General features: G+C 39.6%; 1 protein-coding gene across 25 annotated transcripts in view; it reads left to right on the forward strand.

Annotated features, from left to right (window-relative positions):
* Window positions 1–24,213, forward strand: part of EPB41L2 (erythrocyte membrane protein band 4.1 like 2) — a 214,170-nt gene that overhangs the window by 133,705 nt on the left and 56,252 nt on the right. For all 25 annotated transcript variants that reach the window (XR_014267271.1, XM_082474499.1, XM_082474506.1 and 22 more), the window contains 5 exons: window positions 8–112; window positions 11,006–11,048; window positions 16,328–16,403; window positions 19,707–19,925; window positions 21,340–21,427. Coding sequence is in view for 24 of the 25 variants with exons in the window: in XM_082474499.1 (XP_082330625.1) it covers window positions 8–112; window positions 11,006–11,048; window positions 16,328–16,403; window positions 19,707–19,925; window positions 21,340–21,427 (531 nt within the window). In the remaining variant the exon portion in view is untranslated. The remainder of the gene's footprint in view (window positions 1–7; window positions 113–11,005; window positions 11,049–16,327; window positions 16,404–19,706; window positions 19,926–21,339; window positions 21,428–24,213) is intronic.

Consider the following 24,213-nt stretch of genomic DNA (forward strand, 5'->3'; position numbering starts at 1 on the left):
TCCTCAGAAACGTGCTAAGGGACAAGTGTTATTTGACAGAGTGTGTGAACATCTCAATCTCTTGGAGAAGGACTACTTTGGACTTGTGTTTCAGGAGAACCCTGAGCAGAAAGTAAGTGATTTCAAGTTTGTTTATATCATCTTAGAAAAATACTGTGGGTAACCTGTGTAAAATTTAGCTTTCAAATAACTTATTTTATGTTTTTACTATGACATATTTTATGTTCATTGGGGAAATTTGGAAAGATCGAAAACTTGTGTTTTCACATATAACTTTTTGCTATTGTGTGTTTGTATGCTTTTCTACTTATATCGTAAGCAGACAGAATGGAATATCTTATACTACATTAATTGTTAGAAACTGAAAGAACTGGTTTTAAAATTTTTATGTTGAATTTTTAGCTCTTGAATTCCCCTGTATTCTAGGAATTAAGCTTGTCTGAAAAGCAGGCATATTGGAAGAAATGTCAAGGGAATCCATTTGTACTTGTCTGGAGAGAGTGTTTGCCTTGCTGAACAGATTAGTGGTTGTGTGGGGTGAAGGTGTTCCTTGCCCTGTGGTGTGGGTTATTGGGGGCAAAAAGAAAGGCAGGGCCCCGCCTGACTGAGGTGGTAGACTCAGGCCCCGCCTGACTAGGAGGGCCAAAATCAAGGTGCCAGCCAATTCAGTGTCTGGTGAGGGCCCCCTTCCTGGCTCGTGGACAGGGCCTTCTCATGGTGTCCTCACATGGTGGAAGGAGCAAGAGAGCTCTCCAAAGCCTCTTTTATAAGGCCACTAATCCCATTCATGTGGGCTCCACCTGCATGACCTAATCACCCCCAAAGGCCCCAACTCCAAATACTATCACGTTGGGGATTAACTTTCAGCATGTGAATTTTGGGGCAGGACCCAAACATTCAGTCTCTAGCACTTTCCTCTTTGTTGAGGAAGGACTGCTCCTTTTCTATTTCACGTTCTGAGTATTGGGACTTAACTCTGGAGGAGAAGATACTAAGTATAGGAGAGAAGAGTGAAGGTTTGTTCCAGGGTTACACCTAAAGTGAAGCCCTTTTAAGTCTGTTAGATGGTGGCTGTGGGCAGACTCACTGTGATCGTTCTGTCTGAGGATGCACAGAGAGAGCACTTGGTCACAGTGCACTTTCCAGCGCCTAACGTTCACGTCACAGTCAGTTGGTAGATGGATATAGGCTGTAAATTTTATTTGCCCGCATGCCATCATTATTTGTATTTATACATCCTGGTAATGAAATATAAGGTACTAAGAGTGATAATTATATATAAATTAAATTTTCTCAACTTACTTAGTTTGAAATCTTTGACTCCTAATTTGTGGTTTAATTCCACATTTAAACTAAAGACAATTAAATTGCATGCCTGCCTGCTGAATAGTGTGTGAGCATTCTCATTAGAACTCTGTTTAGAGTACTTTTCTTAGAAGTAATAACATATTAGACATTTGACTAAATAAACTAGGTGCTCTTTTTAGACTTTAAATTATAAGGTAGTCTTGATAATGTTTCCAACCATGTGCCCTTCTGTTGGCCCTCAGAGCTGCAAAAGAGAAAGTGATGGAAATTTGGCTGTCATTACCCACTTTTTCTGAGATTACATTTTGGTACATTCACAGGAGCATTTAATCTTTTTAAAAAAGGAAGACCATCTAATATGTTGTAGAACATGTAGAATAACATGTTCTGTTAGTAGAAATAGGATATGCTACATTAAGACATACGGTATTTCTGGAACAGTAGATGGCGTGAGAAAGTGGCGTTTAGATAGAAGGATTCACTATTTTTTATTTTGGTGACTCTTATGTGTCTAATCTATATCTTTCACCTGAATCTCAGACTCATATACTTCACTGCCTACTGGACACTACACTCAGTTGTCTTAAAGCAAACGCGTCATCTTCCTCTTAAACTTCATTTGTTCCCTGAAGAGTGGGGAGAGGTTCCTTCTAATTTTTATACCTCTTTTCATTGCCTATCAGTCAACAAGTTCTGTCTCTTCTACCTGCTAACATCCCTCTTTTGGTTCTCTTTGTCCACAGTTCTTGCTTTGGTTTAGGCTCCTGTCATCTCTTGCTTTGAATATTTTATTAGCCTCCTAACTGGTCTAACTGTCCAGTCTCAGGCCTCTGTGATGATTCTTCACCTCGCTGCTAGATCGAACTCTCGAGAAGGCATATCCCATCTTGGCACTCATTGGCTTCAAACCATTTAATGGATACAATCTAACCCTCTTAGTGTGAATTACAGTCTTGGTCCTGTGACTTGCGTCTACTTCTTTACCTTCATTTCTCAGTAACCTCTCACATACAGTCCATATTGAACTCACTCCGAATTTCTCTCCTAAGAGGAGCTTTGCCAGTCCATACTATATCTGCTTGAACATACTATCCCTTACATTTGGAATATCCTTCTCATTTTTTTTGGTATCTGAATGTCTACTCTCCCTTAAGATCCAACTTAGGTATCCTACTCTATGAGATTTTCCTTGACTGTTTTCCACCACCATCCCTCCCGCCCCCAACTCGAGGATTGAGTTGACAGTTCAGTCATCTAGACATTTAGCACAAACCTTATTTGTTTATCAGTCTTTCTCCCCATTGCTCTAGGAACTTCTTGAGGGTAGAGGCCTCCTTACCTTTTATCTGTGTAACATCTGTATATCTAGACATTATCAAATATTTTAAATATACTGTGTGCCATCTCACACCCATTAAGATGGCCACTATAAAAAAACAAAACAAAAAACCCAGAAAATAACAAATGTTGCCGAGGATGTGAAAAAATTGGAATCCCTGTGCACTGGTGATGGGAAGGTAGTATGGTGCAGCTATTAGGAAAACAGTATAGAGGTTACTCAAAAAATTATAAATAGAATTACCAAGTGATCTAGCAATCTTACTTCTGGGTATATATCCAAAAGAATTGAAAGCAGGATCTTGAAGAGACATTTGCATACCTGTGTTCATTGCAGCATTACTCACAATAGCCAAGAGATAGAAGCAACCCAGATGTTTCTTGATGGATGAATTGGATAAACAAAATGTGGCATATACAAGGTGTGGTGAATGGAATGTTATTGAGCCTTAATGAAGGAAATCTTGTTCATCCTATAACATGGATGAACCTAGAGGATATTATATTGAGTGAAGTTAATCACAAAAAGACAAGTACTGTATGAGACCCTTATATGAGGTATCCCTAGTCAAACCCATGGAAACAAAGTAAAATGGTGATTACCTGGGAGTGGGGGGAGGAGAAAATGGGAAGTTGTTTTTCAATAGGTATAGAGTTTGTTTTGCAAAATGAAGAAGTTCTAGAATCTGTTGCACAACAATGTGATATAGTTAGCGCTACTGAACTGTACACTAACAGTTGGTTAAGAGGGTAAATTTTTATGGTACGTGTTTTTTTACCACAATTAAAAAAAATACGACCTGTGTGCAAACCAGTGTACTTCTGCAACTCTAGCAGTAAATCATTAAGACATAGACCCTGCCTTCATGGATGTCCCCACTTAGTCCTAGTTGAGAAGACAGAGTGAAAAAACCTGAATTACACAGTTACTAAATTTTGATTACTGTTCTACAGGAAAGATTCAGGTTATTAACGGGGAAGACTTCTTAGGAGAGAATGATGCTTAAGGAGAGATCTGAAGTGTGAGTGGGCTTTGGGCGAAGGGAGGTGGGAAGCACACATGCAGGGCCCTGGGCAGGAATAGCTGTCCGCTTGCTAAATGGAAAGACATCTGTTGTGGTTAATGGGGGGAGACTGGGTGTTGATAAGGGGTCAGGTTATGCAGGGCTATCTAGGCTATATATGTCTATATTTCAAGGCTTGGGAGATCTCCTTTATCCTAAGAAAAATGATTAGTCATTGATAGGCTGACACAGTGATGTAAGACAACCAGTCTAGCCTTTAAAAAGGTCTGAGAGAGGGAATATGAGCAGGACTGCTCACCCAGAGCACAAAAGTAGCCTCAGTTGAGGTTGTGGTAGTGAAGGTAGACGAGCCAGCGATTTAGGAGAGATGTGGACTGCTGTTGACAGTCCGGCTGAGATTGGAGGTCATAAAACTGTGATGGCAGCAGAATACATTGGTGTGTGCTTCTCTAATTGCTCTCTGCACCCTGGGTATAACAGTGGAGAAATGGGGTATTAAAGGGGAGTTGGCTATGTTCACGGTAGTTATGGTAAGAGGGCAAAAGATTGAGAAAACTGGAGATGCTGATGCACAGGTTATCAAGCTGATTATTCAGAGGATCACAGGAACATAACTGAAGCTGAAATGGGCTGATAGGCTGGGAGAAAATGGCTGGGACCAAGGGATGAAAGTCCAAAGAAGTCGACGGGCAGGTACAGTGAGAATAACTGGCTAGAAGACTTAGGAGAGGAAATGATTGCATCTGAGAATGGAACAGTGACATCTAATGAGGTGGAGACCTCTGTGTGGTGACACAACTGAGCGTTCAGCTATGAAAAGGGATGGCTGAGGTCAAGGAGAGGCTAAGGTCATTAGGGCAGAGACTATTAAGGTTAAGTTTGGAGGGGTTCTCCATAAGGTTCTCATCGACAAAAAAGCTAATACTAAACAGGGAACTCATAATTCCTTATTTTACTCTGTAGTTCCTCTTACAAAATTCGAGATGAAAACGCTTACAAAATTAGGCGCACACTTTGTTATCTAGGCTTTAACTATAGAACAGTGGGAGAATGAACAGCAGGGTGTCCTTTCTGAAATACTCACTTTTCAGGAAATCAGTGCTCACATGTGATTGGCAATATATTTAATCATTCATATATAATCTGATTTGCCTTTGTAACTTTTGTGTTGTATATATTTTGTTTTATTCCTTCTTGCTTATGTAGACAAAATCCAGTCCTCGAGACGTCTGGGCTAAAGAACTCTTACTTTTCAAATATAGATTTGTATCGTGTCCTTTTTTTTTTTCCATAGAAACTTATTACTATCGCACCAACTCAACTCATGCAATTTCAACAATAGGATACTATAGGAAATAGGATTTAAACTGCTTTTTAAAATGCTGAATATTATCTATATTTATGGACGTTTTCAGTCACTGATCATTTCAACGTATTGCAATGTAAAGCCATGGTTATTTGTATGAAAATTTTCCATGGAAAGGAATATCTCATCTTATTTTAGTGTAGTGCTGTGTCTCTCATGGTTGGAAGCCTTCCACTTTACTCTTGAGTATGAAAATCTATCATTATTAGTGTTAGAACTTTTTAATGTCTGTAGAGAACTCATGTAAACTTCACTATGGAAAATTTCGTTAGAAATATGTGAAATCAAGCTACCTGTTATTCTTTTATACACAGAATTCCCCGTCCATATAGTTCTTGTATTCATGTCTAAATGGAACCATCATTAAGGATTTTGGACTATCTTTAAAGGGAAAATATTGTCTTGAATTTTTGATGTTAACAGAGTTTGGCCTCTAGCCCAGGGTTTTTAATGTCATTTTGCTTCAAGTCATATTGAAAGGGGAGCTTGTTTGACGTGTAGTTGATATCCACAGCTAACTTTATGAAAATTGATAAACGCATTTCTCTGATGGCCAGACCATTTCCTCCCCCAGAAACTAGAACTAAAAACTCTCGTATTAAACTGTTTGTCACATATAAACTATTCTTCAATAAAATTCTATATTCAATCCAGTTACACCTTATAATACTGCAGACAGGTGTTGGAATCATGTTCTCCCAGATGCATAGTGAATGTTTCACTGTAGCAGAGGGCCTGTAAGGTTTCTGCTAACACCAACGTGATGGCAGTGTCCTTAGACTTAATTTAGACAGAGGTATAATAAAGGGGATCTGCTTCAGTGCTATAAATTCTTAAAGGAAAATGCAGATTTTAGACAAAATTATTCTTTACTTTTAACATTTGGTAATAGGGTGTGTGTTGGATTAAGTTTAATTTCTCTCACCTGACAAAATTGACAAGCACCAATTTTGAAGGCATGGCTAGGCATTTGGAAAAACTTCTAACTCTGGGGTCTTAGCATCTACCCTGAACGAGATTTGGGAAGGAGGGAATTAGAAGATAGATTTTGTGACTGTATCTTGAGCTGTTTTCTATATCTAGTGTGGCCAGTGGCCCAAGACAGGCAGCTGGCTGCATGTTCAGACTGCTGAGGAGATGCTGCCGGTCGATGGGCCTGAGTGCTCATGTTTGCCAGGTGAAAGTGGTTAGCACTTCTGTGGAATAAAAAGACTGTGGCTCTTGACATTATTTGATACAGCTGTTCAGTGTGATGGGGAGGATGCAGTCACCTGCTAGGGCTTTCTGCAGGAGGCCGTCAACAATTAGAATATTTAACCAGTGAAGGCTGGAGGTCTTCCTGACAAGCCAGTTAAAGGACTTGAAAAATGTCTCTCTACATTTGACTTCCGTTAAAGACAGGAATTTCTACACAAAAAGAAAGCTCTGGTTCTACTACTCAAATGGTGGTGCAGGGCCCAGCAGCACTGTCACTCAGAAGCTTGTTAGCAGTGAGGAATCCTGGGTCCTCACCCTGGACTTACTGACTTGTAATCTGCATTTTAACTAGATCTTCAGGTGATTCACATATACCTTTAGGCTTGAGAAGCACTGATCGAGGGGATAAATGCTCTTTTGAGGTGGCAGAGAGAGTTATAGGAGTTTGGGATGTCAAGAAAGCCAAGAAAGTAGGGGGCCCTAATAACCCAAGTGGCTCGGGGTGGCAGGATGTTCTGGTACTCATAGCCTCTTAGGTGGGAGTGAGGCTCTTTGCAGTCAGCCTGGACATTTGGACCATCTAGTCTCAGGTTTTTTCTAACACCAACATCCTATGACTATAAATAGAGTGATTCATCATCAAGCTTTTATATTTTTCTAGATGTTTCTGTTGTTGGAAGATAATTGAGAATCACCTTTATTTAACACTTTTTCTGAGAACCAGTAAAATATTATAGGGAAATACCAGAAGACTTGGTGTTAACCAAGACTGTTCTGCCCTCAGATTTGCAGTGGGTAAGGGAGCAGGATTAAGGAGCTTCTCTAATTAACTGACAGAAAGACTTAAGTGTGAAAAAAAAAAAATGTGTATAGCTGTTTGCTGCTTAGTTAAAAATTTTTTCTCTAACCTTCCAAGGCAGGTTTTTGGTTTTAACTTTTTCTTTGTGCCTAGATTCCTTTAACAGTCTGGTGAATTCTGTGGGCTGCTTCTCAGAACAGTGTTTGAAATGTATGATTATAAAAAACAGGCCTATGAAGGAAGCCAATAAATAACATTCTCAACATATTAATTTAAAAAATTGGGATAAATTCATCATTAATATCTAATCCCTACTGTGATTTCAAAATATTGATTAGCATAAATGATATTTTAAGATCTGCAACTACTATAATGTGCTGTGGAAATAGATTTGATTCCTATGAGTGACAAAGCTAAAGGCACTGCTGATATTAGCCAGGTTTTTTTTGTTTTTCCCCCTACATTCATGATTAATAGTAATGTTAAATTTCAGCTGAAGGTTAATGAAGATAAAGATGTAACATTTCCCCCCCCCCCAGCTGATTCACAGACTCTTGATTTCATGTTCTAAGGTGATTTAATAACACTGACATTCTAGGACCACATTTTAATTTTAATTTACTTTTGTTGGAAGCCTGTGATAGGATTCTCTAGGGAGAAGGGGTCTGATTTTTAATCTCATCTGGCCCATGACTACAGTGTGTGTATTTTTTGAATCCAGAGTCTGATTTATTAACTTTTTGTGGGTAGGAGTAGTCACATAAATATTAACTTCTTTAATATATGTAATATATCTCCTTTGGAAATAAAAAATTATGTGAAGAAGGGATATATACTGAAAGGTGATAGAACAATTTAATTTTATCATTGCCAAAAAGCATCTACTATTAAAGGCACTAGATAAAGTCCATTGCATGCGTACTTACTCTTCAGGAAGCATTTGAATGAATGTTTGAAGAGAACAACCCCATGGGGTAGATGATATGATCTTCATCTTGAAGTTGAGGAAACCGAGGCTTAAAGAAGACAGGGAATGAGCCCAAGGTCACAGAGTTGGTGGAAAGCCAGAATTTGACTCCGTGTAGTTCTGATTCCAAAGTCTATGTATGTGGCAGCCAAATCTTTAAAAAATGGGAATGGTGCACTATCATCTGTCATGGTGTGTGTGAGTGTGTGCATTTACGTCATTCTCTGATGGCTTTTTCCATCTTTTTGCATCTGCTTCTTGATCCACCCAGCACTCCTCAAGTGTCAGAACCAAGAAATTCTTTTTTATTATTTATCTGTTAAAAAGAGTTTTATGTCTACTATTTACTTACAATTGATAATGCAGATAATAGACTGATATTTCTTTTAAAAGTCATGTTAAGGCATTTTTGGTATTTTTACTTATGAATTTATGACCCTAGGCAATAAAATTGTATCCCACTCATGATCTAAGTGCTCATTGGAGCTAATTATTCAAATAAAAATAAACCTAAGACAAATAATATAACCTGTGGTCTTTTAAATTGATCACAGCATGGGAAGGGAGGAGACAAGCAGTGGGCCACCAGCCAACAGGTATTAATTTAGTACTTACCCTGGTTGCCTAGAACTGCCAAGTCCTGTGAAGGATGCAGGGAATAATGGTCTATCCTGGCCTTGCAAAGACCTCCTTACTCCTGGGTGGGAATGGAGTTCACAGTGTGGAAGTGGGTGTGGTTAGCAGACGGGTACCAAAGGGCAAACCAGGTCGGTGAATGCAACAAGTCCTCTCTGCTGCCGCTGTTTGATCATATCGGGTAAACTCTGCCCACTCAGTTTTTGGATGGGCTCTGAAATAAAGAGAATAAGCCGCTTTGGGCTTAATATTGTGCCTGGCAATGTTGTGGAAAGTGGCCCGAGAATGACAGCGAGTCTGAATGTGGTTGGCTGGTGCACAGAAACTTATTACTCATACTCCTGGGTCTGCAGAGCCAGATTGACTCTCTGCGTGCTGTGCAGAAACTGTCGGGTGACTTGTACGAGGCTTTGGTGCTTCATGTGAGAATGGACGGTGCCGGTGGCTGGGACACAGGGTTACTCCTTGGGGTTACAGAAGATGATGCTGCTTCCACCCTCTTCCTCCGAGAACAGAGAGGTCTTTTCTTTTTTTTTTTTTTTTTTGCTGTTCTGTGAGAGACATCTATACCAATTGTCACACAGTGAAACTGGGGATTTGGAAGGGTGTGTCTAGGCCTTTAATAAGACCAGTAGTTTCCTCTCCCCTCTCTTCTTTCTTCTGTGCTCATGTTCTGAGGGATTTTTTTCCTTTTCAGTTTGGCACGAGTTGTGTCTGATTCAGTTTTTCTTGCTGTGGTTGTTACTTCCTTGGACGAAGTACCACAACACTCTTGACTCTCCTTCCCTCTCCCCCAGCCGCTCCCCTGTCTGGGCCAGAGGCTGAATGATGCGTTTTTCTCATCGTTGTGCCTCATGATAGCCCGCCACTTGGGAGCCAGCTGTTGCGTGGACAGCTGCTGCGGGGCCGGGAAGCTGAATGCCAGGCTCTCTTCTCCGGGGAGAAGTAGAGCTGCTCCTTGACGCAGCACTGGAGGTACCGTGAGAGGGTCCCATTGGCCCTGCACATCAGTGGGCCATGCAGCTGGGCCACCAGCGCTATGAAACTTAGACCAAGCTCTGGTAACTCTTTGTTGAGAGGGTTGAATATAGCCAGTGTTAGAACAGGGCCGTGCACACCTTGGATCCTTGCTGCCCTGAGTGTAAGCCCTGAATGGTACAGTAAGACCCGTGGAGGGGGGGGGGCGGTCTGTGCAGCTTTGCTTTCAAAGCATCCTGTTGTTACTACTTCTTAATAGTGTGTAACTTAATGTTCCGTTGTACCCATTCAACATATTGTTAAGATAGTAGGTTATAATTTTCTATGTAGCAGTAAACATTTTAATTGTTTGCTTTACGTATCTGAATAAAATTCTGTTTAAACACAGATGTTATAATACATGATTTGGGATGCTTTTAGAATGAATGAAACTTATTTATTCTAAAGCCAATTATTTGAGTCAGTTTAATATATCTCAAAAATGTAATTGTTCTATTAGTGAAGATAAAGTGAACTTTAATAATGACTTGAGGATAAGGTAGGAGAAGTATTAAAAAAAACATATATATAGCATATACATAAACACACACACATATGCAAATTTTTTTTTATTGGATACATCTTTTGCCTGTAGCTTTAAAAAACAAATATTTAATGTCCTTAGAGGGTTTGAACCTGGTAGTTCAAATTTGGTCTTTTTCGCTTTAAGATATTATAGTGGTTTCCTAGAATCTTTTTTAACTTTCTCAAAGGGTGGAAATAAAGGAAAAGTGAAAGGGAGTTCCTTATGATTGTGACTTTCAACTTGGAATGAAGTTTTAAAAGGATGTTTAAATCTTCCAGGAAGGAAAATACTGGCTCCAATCTGACAGTACTTCTCCATGGCGTTGTACAGTTGCAGGCAGAAACAAAGTTTAAGGAGGAATTGGCTTTAGGAGTTGAGATAATTGTGTTTGATGGGGGTATGTGTACTTTTAACCAATAGTTTCCAATTCACATTTTATCCATGAATAAGAGCCAATTATTGTCCTTGACTGAACTCTCATTTCAGTGTCCACAGGGGCTGTTTGCTGGCCGTACTACTATAGAATAAAGACTAGATGCAGATGTATTACGTCTCGTCATTTGGGTAGATGTTTGATTTCACATCCAAGAAAATGAGGCCCAAGAGACCCCCCCTTAAAGTGTTTTAATATTTTATTTATAACACACACACAAACACGCATTCAAAAACAAATCAGTGCTGAGCCCAGTGGAATGCTAGTAGCTGTTTGCATAGGACTTCGTTAAAATGTTTACACTTAAATAAGTACGTGAACTGTAAACTGTTCCATTTTGGACTCTGGACTATTTCCTATGGGTTAATTGACCTTTTTTTTCTCCCCCTGCAGAACTGGCTAGATCCCGCAAAAGAAATAAAGAGACAGCTGCGAAGTGAGTATTAAATCATCATACTTTGAAGTTATCAAGTTAATCTTTACATCTATGTTTTTCTATCTTTACTAAAATTCACAGGAATGTAAACTAGAATAAGATAGTGATAGAATGATCAGCTCTATTTTGCATTCATATCATGTAGGAAGTTGAGACTCAACGATGTTTCTGTAGAATCATGACTGTTTATTTTGGTCGTGGCTTAGGGACTCCTCTACTGGTCAAGAGGTTATAGACTCCTCTTTTTAAATATTCCCTCACAGTGTCTACCACTGTGAAGCAACACCTGATCTTTATCTCTGGGGAAAAGTCTGAGAAGCTGCTTTTCTGTAACTTTCCCTTTTTATATGAAATGTACCCAAGAGAGCCCTGTTACTCTTGCTTTGTCTACTTGATTTTGGCTGTGTGTCCCATTAGTTTAATTATGTGTCCCATTAGTTTAATTAGTAAGCATACCTCTGGCTCCAGAGGCACATGGATGCACTGCTTCTGGATGTCCTGGAGTGAGGGTTTGAGGAGGGAAGGGCATGCAAAATGATCCTTCAGGTCCTCTGAGGTGTTTGCCTTCCCTCCTCCTGTGGCCACATTTCGTGCCCTGAGTCTGGGTTTGTTCTTAGTTCTGCTTGTCCCTTTCTTCCATTTCCCCTTTTGTTCTTACTGTCGTCTCCCTTAGTGACTTATGTGTCCCACTCTATCTAACCAGCTTCAGTTCCCTCCTGTGGCTGGTTTTGTGATATCTGCATCACGAATCATTATCACCTCAGAGCAATCTCTGATAGGGGATCTGGCTACTTAATTTACTTCAGGGTCTGTGAATGACTTAAGCAGAAAAGGGAGGGAGCCACAAACAGCTGGACTGTTTAGACAAGAGAACAAAATTCTTACCAGCCCTTTGGACGGTGGGCCCCAGAGCTGTCCAGGGAGAAGCCATTTCCCTGAGCGCCAGCCTGCAGGACGCTCTTTGCACTGTTGGTTTCATTTCCCTACTTGTTTATTATTCCCAACGTCAAAACACTGGAACACATCTATGCTTTTCCCTTCTGTTCCTTTCTGTCTACCTTCCGTCTCATTTTCAGTTCTCCACATTTGTTTTCTTTATTTCTTTTTCTTTCTCTCTCAAATTATTAATACTTTTGGGAGTTTTCCTATCATTTCTTTCCTTCTCTACTCTCCTTTTTTTTTACTGAGTGTATACCTTATTTTTCCAATTTCCTCTCCTTGTAGACTCATCTTTCTTTTCATTTTTTAAATATCTTTGATTAGAGTGACCTTCCTGATTTGCCCAGGACTTGAGGACCTGAGGGGTTTCTCAGGATATGGGACTTTTAGTGCTAACTGGGGTGGTTGGTCACCCTATCTTCTGACTATTATCCCTGGCTTTCCATCCTTCCCTCCCTCCCTCCCCCACCCCTCTGCCCTGCATTTATTATCTTGGTGTTTCATCCATTCGTGTTTGCTTCATAATAGAAAAGGGGGAAAGTAAAGAAAAGGAGTAATTAGACAGAGATACATTATGCTTACATTATGGAAGAAACTGTACCAGAAAGCTTCGGAACTTTCTCTAGTCCCTTCTGCGGTTGTTAAAACTCTGCCAAGTGCGTGAATTCAAAAAGGTATGGATGCTTGGTTCTTTCACTTTCTCTGAAACCCTACTTGCCAAGTGACCCAAACCATGGACGGAACAGGATAACCTCTGAAACATGATTGATGTTCCATTGAATTTGTTTCCTATAGTTTTGCTTTGGCTTTTGTTGGATTATGTTTGTGTGCTACTCACTTCAGAGTCATGGAGCTATCCTAACTTTTGGAAGGCAAGACTCTTTCTTGCTGATTATGAATCACGATCTTACGTTTTGATTATTTGTGAAGTTTTTTTTTTAGAGTTATTTCAGGACTTTTGCCCTTGTGGTTTGGCAAGAGGAATAACAGTAACACAGGATTTGGCATTTTCAAACTATTGGAGCTAGTTCCCTAAATGGAATCCTGTACCGTCCTGATCATGAAAGTAGGCTGAGGAAATGAAGTTTTAGCTGTTGCATTTTACCTCTTTCTTTCTGCTTGTGTTAAAATGGATGAAAGAACTGTTTGTTCTATCTTAGCCCAACCTCTGCTGTGATTTATTGTCATTCAGTTAACAGAGGTAAACATTAATCTTTTTTGAGTTACTTTTGACAACTGACAGCCTATCAGTTTCTGTGTAAAAGTTGTCTAAAAATCTTTATTTTCTCAAATGTACACAAATAAGACTATATAGATATATAAAGCAATATATCTTAGGCTTGCCTGTATTAATATATAAACAATCCATAGCTAGACTGTTTATATAGCTAGGTAAAAATGATAATAATATATAACTAAATAAAAAGTTTAGCATTATCGGTACAACTTTATCAACTTTAGAATTGGAAATAGAACCTGAAATATGTGTTCTATTAGAAACTTATCCCTGTTGTCATATCCAGGTAAGCATGTGCTGGGGTTAATACCTAGGAAACAAATAAATAAAGATCCATTAAGAAAAGATATGATAATCCTGTGATGACTTTGCTTAATTATGCATTAGTAATTACCTTGAAGAAGTACATATGCATCACAGCCAACCTGGTGCTACTGGCCAAGAAATGGCATGTCTCTTAATACTCAAGAAAGTTCTCTTTTTTATGATGTTTTAAATGTATAGAGGGAACTTAAATCTTTTTATTAAATTTGGCAGGTTTGCGTTATTAGTAGAATAATGATGTATTGAGCCAAAATCCAGCAAGAGTTCTGTGTATTCACAGTAGCTATTCAGTAACTCTTCATTGACTTCTGAGTGGGAGAAAAGTTAGTGTGTCTACGGTGAGAAAAGAACAAAATGACCCATTGAGCAAGAGAATGGGATTCAAGAAATTTTTCTTCAAGTCCCTAAATGAAAGCAACTGTGAGCCCTTCAAATATGTGTGAAATGAAATAACACACACACACACACACACTTTTTATGTTTTTATTTGGAAATACCATGAACTTTGAGTATAACTCTGAATTCAGACCATTGGAATTATTTTGATCCCTTTACGAAAATAATACCTGCCCTGTCCCCAGAGTTGAGTGGTTTTTTTTGTTGTTGTTGTTGATTTGTTTTTAAAGCCACTGAAGCATGATAAATCAAACATAAGTTAAATGGTAATGTATAAATAGCAATGTTTTAACTTTCGTTAAGTCATTATGGCATAGTTGTTTACTGTATTCCCTGTATGAGTATTCTTAAGCCTAATTTATAAAACCTGGGAAATATTTTTATTGTCTTTAAGTATTGTTGCATTTTATCACTCTCTCCCTTCCAATAGCCCATTAATCATTTCTTGAATAGTTATAGTGGTCATTTGATCATTGCTCCTCTTGCCCCAACAATATAGAAATCCTAAATTTCTTTTTTTTTTTTAATAAATTTATTTTATTTATTTTATTTTTGGCTGCGTTGGGTCTTTGTTGCTGAGCGCGGGCTTTTCTCTAGTTGCGGCAGGAAGGGGCTACTCTTGTTGCGGTGCAGGGGCTTCTCATTGCAGTGGCTTCTCTTGTTGCAGAGCATGGGCTCTAGGCACGCGGGCTTCAGTAGTTGTGGCGCACGGGCTCAGTAGTTGTGGCTCATGGGCTCAGTAGTTGTGGCTCATGGACTCTAGAGCTCAGCCTCAGTAGTTGTGGCACATGGGCTTAGTTGCTCCGCGGCTTGTGGGATCTTCCCGGACCAGGACTCAAACCCGTGTCCCCTGCATTGGCAGGCAGATTCTTAACCACTGCACCACCAGGGAAGCCCTCTTTTTTTTTAAAGTGTGGAGACTATTTGGCATCTAGAGATCCTGTTGTTAAAACAAATCTTATCTCAGAACTATTACATGAAGTTTATATTAAAATTTTTGCATATTAGATCACCATATAAAACATTTGTTGACATACCAGTAAATGTTTATTAAAAAGTGAACCTGGGACTGCCGAGGAGGAAGCTGGTGTCCTTGGCAGTGGCTGCACTGACCAGGGAATGTGGTTTACGCACAAGAGAAGAGCATGGGGTCTGGAGCCTCCCGAACTTGGATTAAAATCCTAGCTCTGTAAGGAAAATGTGGTGTATGCATACAATGGAATATTGCGGAGCCTTAAGAAGAAAGGAAATTCTGACTCATGCTACAACGTGGATGGATCTTGAGGACATTATGCTAAGTGAAATTAGCCAGTCACAGAAAGAAAAATACTAGTGTGGGTTCAAGCATTCTCGATACTTCCTTCTGTCATCTTCATAAAGTCCTGGGTCACAGAGAGCTGCCAGCTGTTATTACAGCAAGATACCTGCAAAGGGTGGACCCCTTCTGACTCTTGCAGTTAAAATCCCGGTGCCTGGAGTTTCCAGATATTCCATGGCTTGTCCCCGCCTTGAGTGACAGCATGGTGGAGGGGATGGAGCAAGGGGCCTTGGCATCAAGGCTGCAGTGAGAATGGAATAACGCAATGGAAACGTGCAGGTGATAACGGGGATTGGCTGGAATCAGGAGGAGAGGGAAGACGATCGTTTCTGCAAGTAACTGTGAAGCCAGGTTATAGGAATTTGTTCTCCACAGTGAAAGCTTCACTTATTAAGAAGCCCTTCACAAAACCTGTGGAAAACGCACAAGCAACGGTTGGCAGTTGCTGTCGCCAGGGGGAATCGTGTAGCCAAGGGAGAAGAGTCACCCTACACCCTTCCAGACCATATTCACATATTTCCTCCCCCAGAAAGCAAATACAGAGTTTAAAACGACCTATTCTTCTTTTCTGGAATATGATTTTTTTTTTCTTTTTCTGAAATTGAAGTGTAGTTGATTTACAATGTTGTGTTAGTTTCAGGTGCACTGAAAAGTGATTCAGTTATACATATAAAAACAGTCTATTTTTGGGGGGGGATTTTTTAGAAAATAAAAAGAAATGGAGGTATTTGTAATGAGGTGGATGGAGTTAGAGTCTGTCATACAGAGTGAAGTAAGTCAGAAGGAGAAAAACAAATACAGTATGCTAACACATATATATGGAATCTAAGGAAAAAAAAAAGTGAACCTATTATTCTTTGATGATGGGTTATTTATGGAATTGATTTTTACTTTATTTTTCACTTCATTTTTGTTTTGTAAATGATATTTTCTTTAAATTAAAAAAAATAAATTGATTTATAGCATGACTGATCTATACTATTTGAACATTGACCTTTAAGTTTTATCAGTATAAATGGTGATTGTGTTGGTTGCATAAATAATCATGATCTTTAATAATTACAGATCTTCCTTGGCTGTTCAGCTTTAATGTGAAGTTTTATCCTCCTGATCCTTCTCAGTTGACTGAAGATATCACCAGGTACTTTACATTTATACTAAAAATGATTCTTTACTTACAGCTCTCATTTATTTCAGTGCCCTGGCGGGGAATGGTGGTAATTTTAGGATTAAAACCAAAACACTTTTTCTTAAGCTGAGTTTTAGAAGTTTCCTTGGAAGTGGATATTCCAAAATAGTTTAAAATGTTTCTAGTTGCAGAAATTTTATTCACTTTTCTTTAACTTCCCATTTATATTTGAGTAATGGAATATTTTTTAAAAATTGCAGCAACTTTGTTTCCTATGTTATACTTTCAAAAATCACTGGTATTTAATATTTCAGATTTTAATACTAAGATAGTTTTTATTGTGTAACCCATGCGTGCCTGTGTACTAATCTCAGCTTACAAACGTTATATAAAGGTAGAAAAATGAAAAACTTTTTAAAAGTTAATTTTTGGAAGTCTCTTGAACTGTAATTTTTATATACACACACACACACACCTGCTCCCCAGGATAAAAAACTAATAAGGTAGGCTTTCTTATGTAAGAGTCAGTAGCTATTTAATTTCCATCTCCTCTGAGATTATCTGGACAATACAGACACATGCTTAAATTGCAAATAAAGTTTCAGTTTAGGAGCAAGAGTGCATTTACTGATTTTGAGAGTGACTAAGTATTTGAATGGGAAGAAGGAACATTTAGAGTCCACGAGTACCTTGATATCTTAGCCCTATTAAGCTGGGTATCAGCAACTGGAATTCTTAGCTTTGGTAAGAGTAGGTCTATAGAGTGATTTGTATATATTTTTAAAAGATTATTTACCTGGCCAAGGAAAACTGCATTCTGTATATATACTTCTGGAAAATTAGAGGGTGTTAGCTAAAGACTCTGTTTTTGATTCCGGCGGTTCCTGTGTCCTTGACGTTTTCTGCTAGGCCAGTTTTGTCGTCACATGTGAAGTTGGGTAGATATTTAAGCAAGTGCGTGATATCCATGTGAACTAGGAATAATGGAGATTTTTTTCCAAGATTGGATAAACGACAAGGCCTTTCCCCCCTCCCCTTTACTAGTTATTGCTGAATAAGGATTTACTGATACTAATTAAGTTTTGATTGAATTAGCTTCAGCTAGTAAATAATAAATAGCAGCTTTTGTAAACTACGCAGTGAGCTGCTTAGAGCATGAAACTTGACAGGTTGCCGTGCGTAGGATACAGAGCCTCACTGCGGGAGGGCCTTTGAACAGTGCACACAACTGGGGCTTTGTGACCCAGCGCCCTCTTTGTACATACATTCCTCCTTTCAGTGATTCGTTTGGGGATGATAATCCTTTGGTGATTGCAACTTTGTAGCATCGGTAAAGTGCTTTGGTTTTCCTTTTAGAGGGACCTTGAACAGTCTCCCTGCGTGTTTGGGGAGGAATGAAATAGTAGTCTAGTGAGCTAACTGAAAGCCTGAGACCAGCTTGTAGCTTTGCAGCCTAAATATCACGATTGAAATCTTCACTATGACTTGAGTGAACATCTAGAAGGTGGGATAGGCTTTTGAGGAGGGCAAGAACACAGTTCAGGATTATGTCTGAAGAATGATCTGTCCTGCCGTATGAAGGAGATGGACTTGGGAAACTCAGGGGGTCGTTGCGGCTTTTGTTTGAAGTTTTCGGGCCTTAGCCGTGGGCTTTAAAGACAGAAGAAAGGATCAATGTGAAAAGTAGATATACTAATATAAGGAGGAGCAACAAGATTTTAGTAATAGATGGAATCTTTGTGTTTAGGTCTTAACAGTGCTGTAAAATGTGGAGAACCAGTGATATTCTTGATTAGACCTAGAGAATTTGAGGATAACGTGGAATCGTAGTTTAAAATTTAGTTTGCTAAAATAAAGCAGCGATGCTCATGTTGTTCTAGGGGTCAAGGAAACACATAATTCTCCTCGGAAAGAGAGCTACTGCAGTGCTTAAAATTATTCAGACTGTAGTGATAGTGAGATGAGTTTCGTTCTTAGAAAATTATGGAGCGCTTGTCATGTGGCAAGTACTTTGCGAATAAGTGTGGGCTTATGATGATGATAAACAGAATCCCTGCCCTGCCTGACAGGAGATTTGGGTGGTAGGTAATACAGGTGTAACTGGGGGTTGGCTGATGCCATGTTCTGGGACATGCTGTCTGACCCAACAGCAAGAGCCCTGGACCCACAGGCAGCGTGCCCCTTTGAACATGGGGGGTAGAGGCAAAAGGAGGGCGGAGCCATGACACCCCCGCCAGGCAAAAGCATCCACAGGAAGAAGCCACCAGCCAATAGGAATGGCAGTCTCTTCAAGAATGAGGGAGGGCGCTGCCATTTTCTTGGGAGGAGTCAGTGGTAACCTTAGCAAGTGGTTCAATTCAAGAGTAGAAATTAGGTTTTCAAATGTTAACAAAAGGAGTTGATGGGGGACCCCCCCCCAACCCTCATAAAATATAAGTAATGCGTTTCTGCATGTTATTTAGTAAAAGCCAGAATCTTTTATAACTGTAATAATCCACTTGGAACACTGAATGATGGTTATTATAACTAATAATAATATTATTATGATTATGGCTACTAGTTATCGATTGCCAGGTACCATGCAGTGTCTTTTATTTATATTATCTAATTTTTTATCCTCATCTTTGAAAGGGAAATAGAGTTCTTCCCATTTTACAGGTGGGAAGTTAGACTTAGGCGAGTAAATTAGCTTGCTCAAGGTCACATGGGCAGCTCTGCCAGGCTCTGAAGCCCATGATTTCTCTACTATAAACTGAATTAGCTGCCTCTTTAGATGGGGTAAATGGGCAAGTAAGGGCTTCCAAGTAGAGACTGACTTATGATTGTTGTTAAAGGGTCTCAGGAAAAGAAATTAGTATGAAAAGCGTAGAGAGGATAAAGGGTGGGTGACCTTAGCTTTTCATGTAAATCCTTAAGAACTGTAGCTATTTCTTAAATTTTATTAGTCTTTACAACTTTTGAAGAGCATGCTAATTTTGATTACAGTTTTAAATCCAAGGAGTCTAAGTGATTAGAATTTCACCTGCAGTCACAAAACTCTTTTTTTGTAATAGTAAAAATACACTGTTGCCTGAATAGCAATTCAGAATTTCCACTCTATTACTTTGCCCTCTAGATGCGTTTTCTATAAATAAGTCACAAGTTTAGAAGTCCATGGAGGAAGGTGGGCTTCTTATTACAAAACACTTTTTTTGTTCTGCATTTGAAGAGTGCCTGTATTATATATTTGTTTCAGAGGAATATCAGAATCATATTTATGAGCGCTACAATCTTAGCTAACTGTTCTCCCACCCTTTTGTCCCCTGTTCCTCACAGATACTTCTTGTGCCTTCAGCTGCGGGAGGACATTGCCTCAGGCCGCCTGCCCTGCTCTTTTGTGACGCACGCCCTCCTGGGGTCGTACACTCTGCAGGCTGAACTTGGGGACTGTGACCCAGAAGAGCATGGCAGCCATGACCTCAGCGACTTCCAGTTTGCCCCTACACAGACGAAGGAACTGGAGGAGAAAGTGGCAGAGCTGCATAAGACCCACAGGTCTGTAGACTTGCTTACTGGAGAGAGTGACCGTGGTGGGTCTAAATGGCTTCCCTTATAGCATTTGCTGGACATTTGAGCATAGTTGATGGGATTATTCAGTTTGCCCTTGTGGAGCTTCACCTAGTGCTAGTCAAGGTAACTTGGAGTCATTGAGACAGCCATCCATTGTCTTTATGCCTGTAATACGAGGAGCTGTGCTCATGAGAGTAAATGTTTTCATTTATTAAAAAACTGTACTTTTCCCTATGATATCTCCTGTGCCCTCCTCCCAGTCCTCTCCCTTCACACACACACGTGCACACACATGCACACACACGTGCACACACATACACATACACACACCTGAAACAAACATACCCAGTACTTGTTTGGCATTGATTATACATTTCTTCTGCCTTTTAATTATTTTTATTACCATATTTGATAAGAAAGCCAGGGAGATAATGAGGCATCAGGATTTGAGTCAGAAATGTGAGTGGTAATGGGCGTAAGGGAAGTAAATCTACAGGTGGTTTCTCTATCCACAGAAGATGACTTTTGGTTTAGCTGAGGGTTATTAATTACTTAAATACCATGTTACTCTTTGAGAACTTCTATATCTGTGAAAACAAATGGTTCTCTTAAGCATGAGTTTTTAAAAACTCCCAGCTACGAAATTCTAACTTGTCCCATATGGCAAAATTGAAGTTCTCAAAAATTTTGACTGAAATGATTTGAAAGGAACTTTCAGAGATTAGAGGGTTTTAAACAGACTACCTTCACTGACTTTTCTTTAAAAAAAAAAAAATGCAGTATTTGACTTTAAATATTTTCTTATTAACTTCATTCCAAGTCTGTTCAGTAGACATGTATTATATAATTTGAAATTGAAATATCAGGTGCTGAAATGCCACGGGGAATATGAAAATTAACGGGACCCTGCTTTCTAGGAGCTTAAGATTTGTTTAGTTGGGACATGTCAGGTGTAAAATCAAGCACAAGTACTTCTGATCTTTAGTATCGTCAGTCGTAGTGAAATAAAATTAAGGAGAGAATTTGTCTATTTCAGAAAGATGAAATGACTTTCTATTGTTTTATTCTTTTATTTTTAAAGTTAATTTATGTTGCACCCACTATTGCTGGGGCTTTTTCCCTAGTGGAAAAAAACGAAAGCAACTTTCTAAGATAAAAAGGGTAAGTAAGGGTGGAAGGACACATCCTTGCAACGAGTAGGTTCATATTGGAGGATCTTAAGAGAAAAATGCTGGACGTTGAGAGTTGATCCTTCTTCCCTGATTCCTCCTTGTCTGCACATTTAGCCGGGCTACTCCCTCCACCCCAAGCTGTCCAAGCTCATGCACCCCTTTCTCTATTTTGGTTACATTTGCTTTGCATCCACCAGTAAGGTAATATTGTTTCTTTTGATTCTTAGGGGATTATCTCCAGCACAAGCTGATTCTCAGTTCTTAGAAAATGCCAAGAGGCTTTCCATGTATGGAGTCGACCTGCATCACGCCAAGGTACTGTGAGTGTAACGGAGAGGTGGCCTCTTTCCGGTCTGTTGACTAAAGTTTTGAGAGGGCTCCAGTTGTAGACTAGCCTAGCTCACTTTCAGAAAAGGCTCCTCACCCTCACCCAAGGGACTCTATTTCTTTGGGGTTTCTAATTGTGGGGTTTATGGTTGTGGGGAGGGATCATTGATTCTCCCTCTTATTCTTTCTTCTTTTCCCAGTCTTTTTAAGTTGATACCCTTTCATATATACTTATGGGAAGACTCACCTTATCAGCCTTCTTTACCCACCGTCCTACCTTTATTCTGTCCCAGCTTTTGCTCTTGCAAGTGCTGCCTCTGTCCCAGCCCCGTCTCCCACCTGTGTCCTGGGAGAGGAGAGCAGCTCGTAGCCACCATGACAGGGCAAGGCAGCATGGATATGACCGCTTTCCGAAAAACTGCCGGAGAAGGAGCCCTAGGGTTGGGCTTTTCCCTACAGGTCTGTTGTACTTCTTGTAAGATAAACTGTGCTGGCCCAGGCTTCAGGCAGTTAGACCTTCTGTCCCATGTGAGCAGTGGGGAAAGAATGGAATCATGGAGGTAGCTGAGAGGAGAGGCAGGGTTTGGTGAGGAAGATGCCAGTAACAAGCGTCACCTACTTCATGATCCTAGTTTGGACGATCAGGTAGTAGGGAGAGTCGGGGCGGGAGCAGTAGGTGGAGAGTACAAGAGGCAAGATGAAAGATGCATTTGGTTTTGAAAAATATGTCCAGAGTCGGCTCAGCATGCAGAGGGAACCTATTGTTGCCTGCTTTTAAAGGACCCGTCAGTCCCTTGGTGAAGTTTAGGAAGCCCAGGTTATATGATTTGAGAAATCCCTAGGAAAGCCTATCACCCAAAGGTATCTTCCTTCCCTTGGCCTCAGATTACTAATGTTTGCTTTTGTGTTTATAGTACTTCATATTTGCAAAGCACTCCTTTTTCCTGTGTGCCTTCCTTTATTCTTTAAATATTTTTCCTTATTACAAAAGTAATACATCTTCATCCTAGAAGATAGAGGTGAACAGAAAAATACAAAAAGACTGAAATGTCTTTATGCAGAAACAAGCACTGTTAGTATTTTGGTATTTTCTTGTTTTATTTTTTAAAAAAATCTCTGAGCAGTTGAAGTCACATTTTAAAAGTGGGATTATACCATGAGTATTATTTCATAAATTTTTTTTTTTAACTTGCTCATATAAACACTTCTCCATGTTAGTAAATAGTCTTTGGCAGCAACATTTTTAACTGCTAGGTGCTGTATACCCTTAATTTTTAAAAGTGCTTTCACTTACACTATCTCATTTAAGGGTTGGATGTTTTTGTTTTTACAAAAACTACATAAAACAGAATGCATATGGCTTGTTACACTATCTGGCTTGTTGCCTCAAGCCACATAGTGTAAAGTGGTCCCATCTGTGTGATGTCTGCTGATAAATCCTACTAGGAGGTAACACAGATCTTCTCCACACTTGAGTGTCTTGTAGCTCATTTCTCTGTATGATGGGGACAGGCAGGCTGGGTTAGCAGGCAAACAGAAATAAGGGAGGGAGGACAGAGCAGATCTGGTATCAGAAGGACTCCCAGAGCCCATCTCTCCTCTAAACCCTGTTATTCTTGCCACGCGTGAATCTTACATCTGCTGCTTTTGTTGATCATTAGTGAGAAAGCAGTCCTTAGATGACAGTCCTGGAAGGTTTCGGGATTCTTGTTTTTGAAGTTGTATGTTAGAAAAGTAAAAAAGCTGCTGCTTTTGTTATAAGTGTAATTTCAGTTCTTGCAGTGTGGTTAGGAGTAGATCACTTAAAAAAAAATCAGAATAACACGCATTCATTCAACTTATCATCTGGTGGACTTAGATAATATCTGATGCGCAAGATATTTGTAGCCCATGGGAAGAAAATCTGTAGCAATGTAAGAGAAATTTTCATGTAGTTTAAAGTTTTGTACCTTTATACATTTTTCATCACCTTGAGATCATATTTAAAATTTTTTTTTTAATTAATATTTTATCGTCAGAAGAGTCCTTAATGGCACACTTATGTTAGGACAAGGTGAGGGTGTTGAATAAAAGGGCTCTTGACAAAGATAGAAGGAAACCACAAGAGTAGAATGATTCCCATGAGCTGGTAACAGCAGCTCTCCTAACCCCTCTGGGTGTGGGGGGGTAGTGAGGCAAAGAGTAGTTACCAGAACCCAGGGGAGAGATCTGTGTGGAGAGGGCTGTCTTGAGAGGAGCCGCGATTGTCAAGGATATAGGCACCCTGATGCGACCACACAAGGAAGGAGTCTGGGTATTAAAAACCCTGACCTCCTTGCCCTCCTCCCTCTCTCTGATCTTCTTCAAGAACTTTCCATTGGCTGAAGTCAGTGGGAGTGGGATCCTGTTGATGTCCACATGGGGTAGCTTCCTGAGGCAGTGAGCAAGGTGGAGAAGATGTTCCTTTTTTATTAGTTTATTTTTCTGACTTTGTTGCTGAATGGCAGAAGTCAAATATGGAGAACTAAGGCATGCTTTTTTTCCCTTTAACTTCTTTCCCTTTATCTGTAATTTCTATTCACACAAATACTGATAATTCTAAAACAATATGTGGAACAATCGGACCTCAACTGATTTACTTGGATCCAGATTGTGTTTATTTTTCAGTCAGATAAAATAGCTTCAATGTCCTGTTGAAAGATTGCCTCACACTAGAGATAGCTTTGTTTAATGTTTCAGATGAGGGTTGCCTCCTTATTTGTGCTGAGAACATGCTCTCTTGGGCAATCTTCTGG

This window comes from Balaenoptera physalus (assembly GCF_965194825.1).
Source record: "Balaenoptera physalus genome assembly, chromosome: 9".
Lineage (NCBI taxonomy): Eukaryota > Metazoa > Chordata > Mammalia > Artiodactyla > Balaenopteridae > Balaenoptera > Balaenoptera physalus.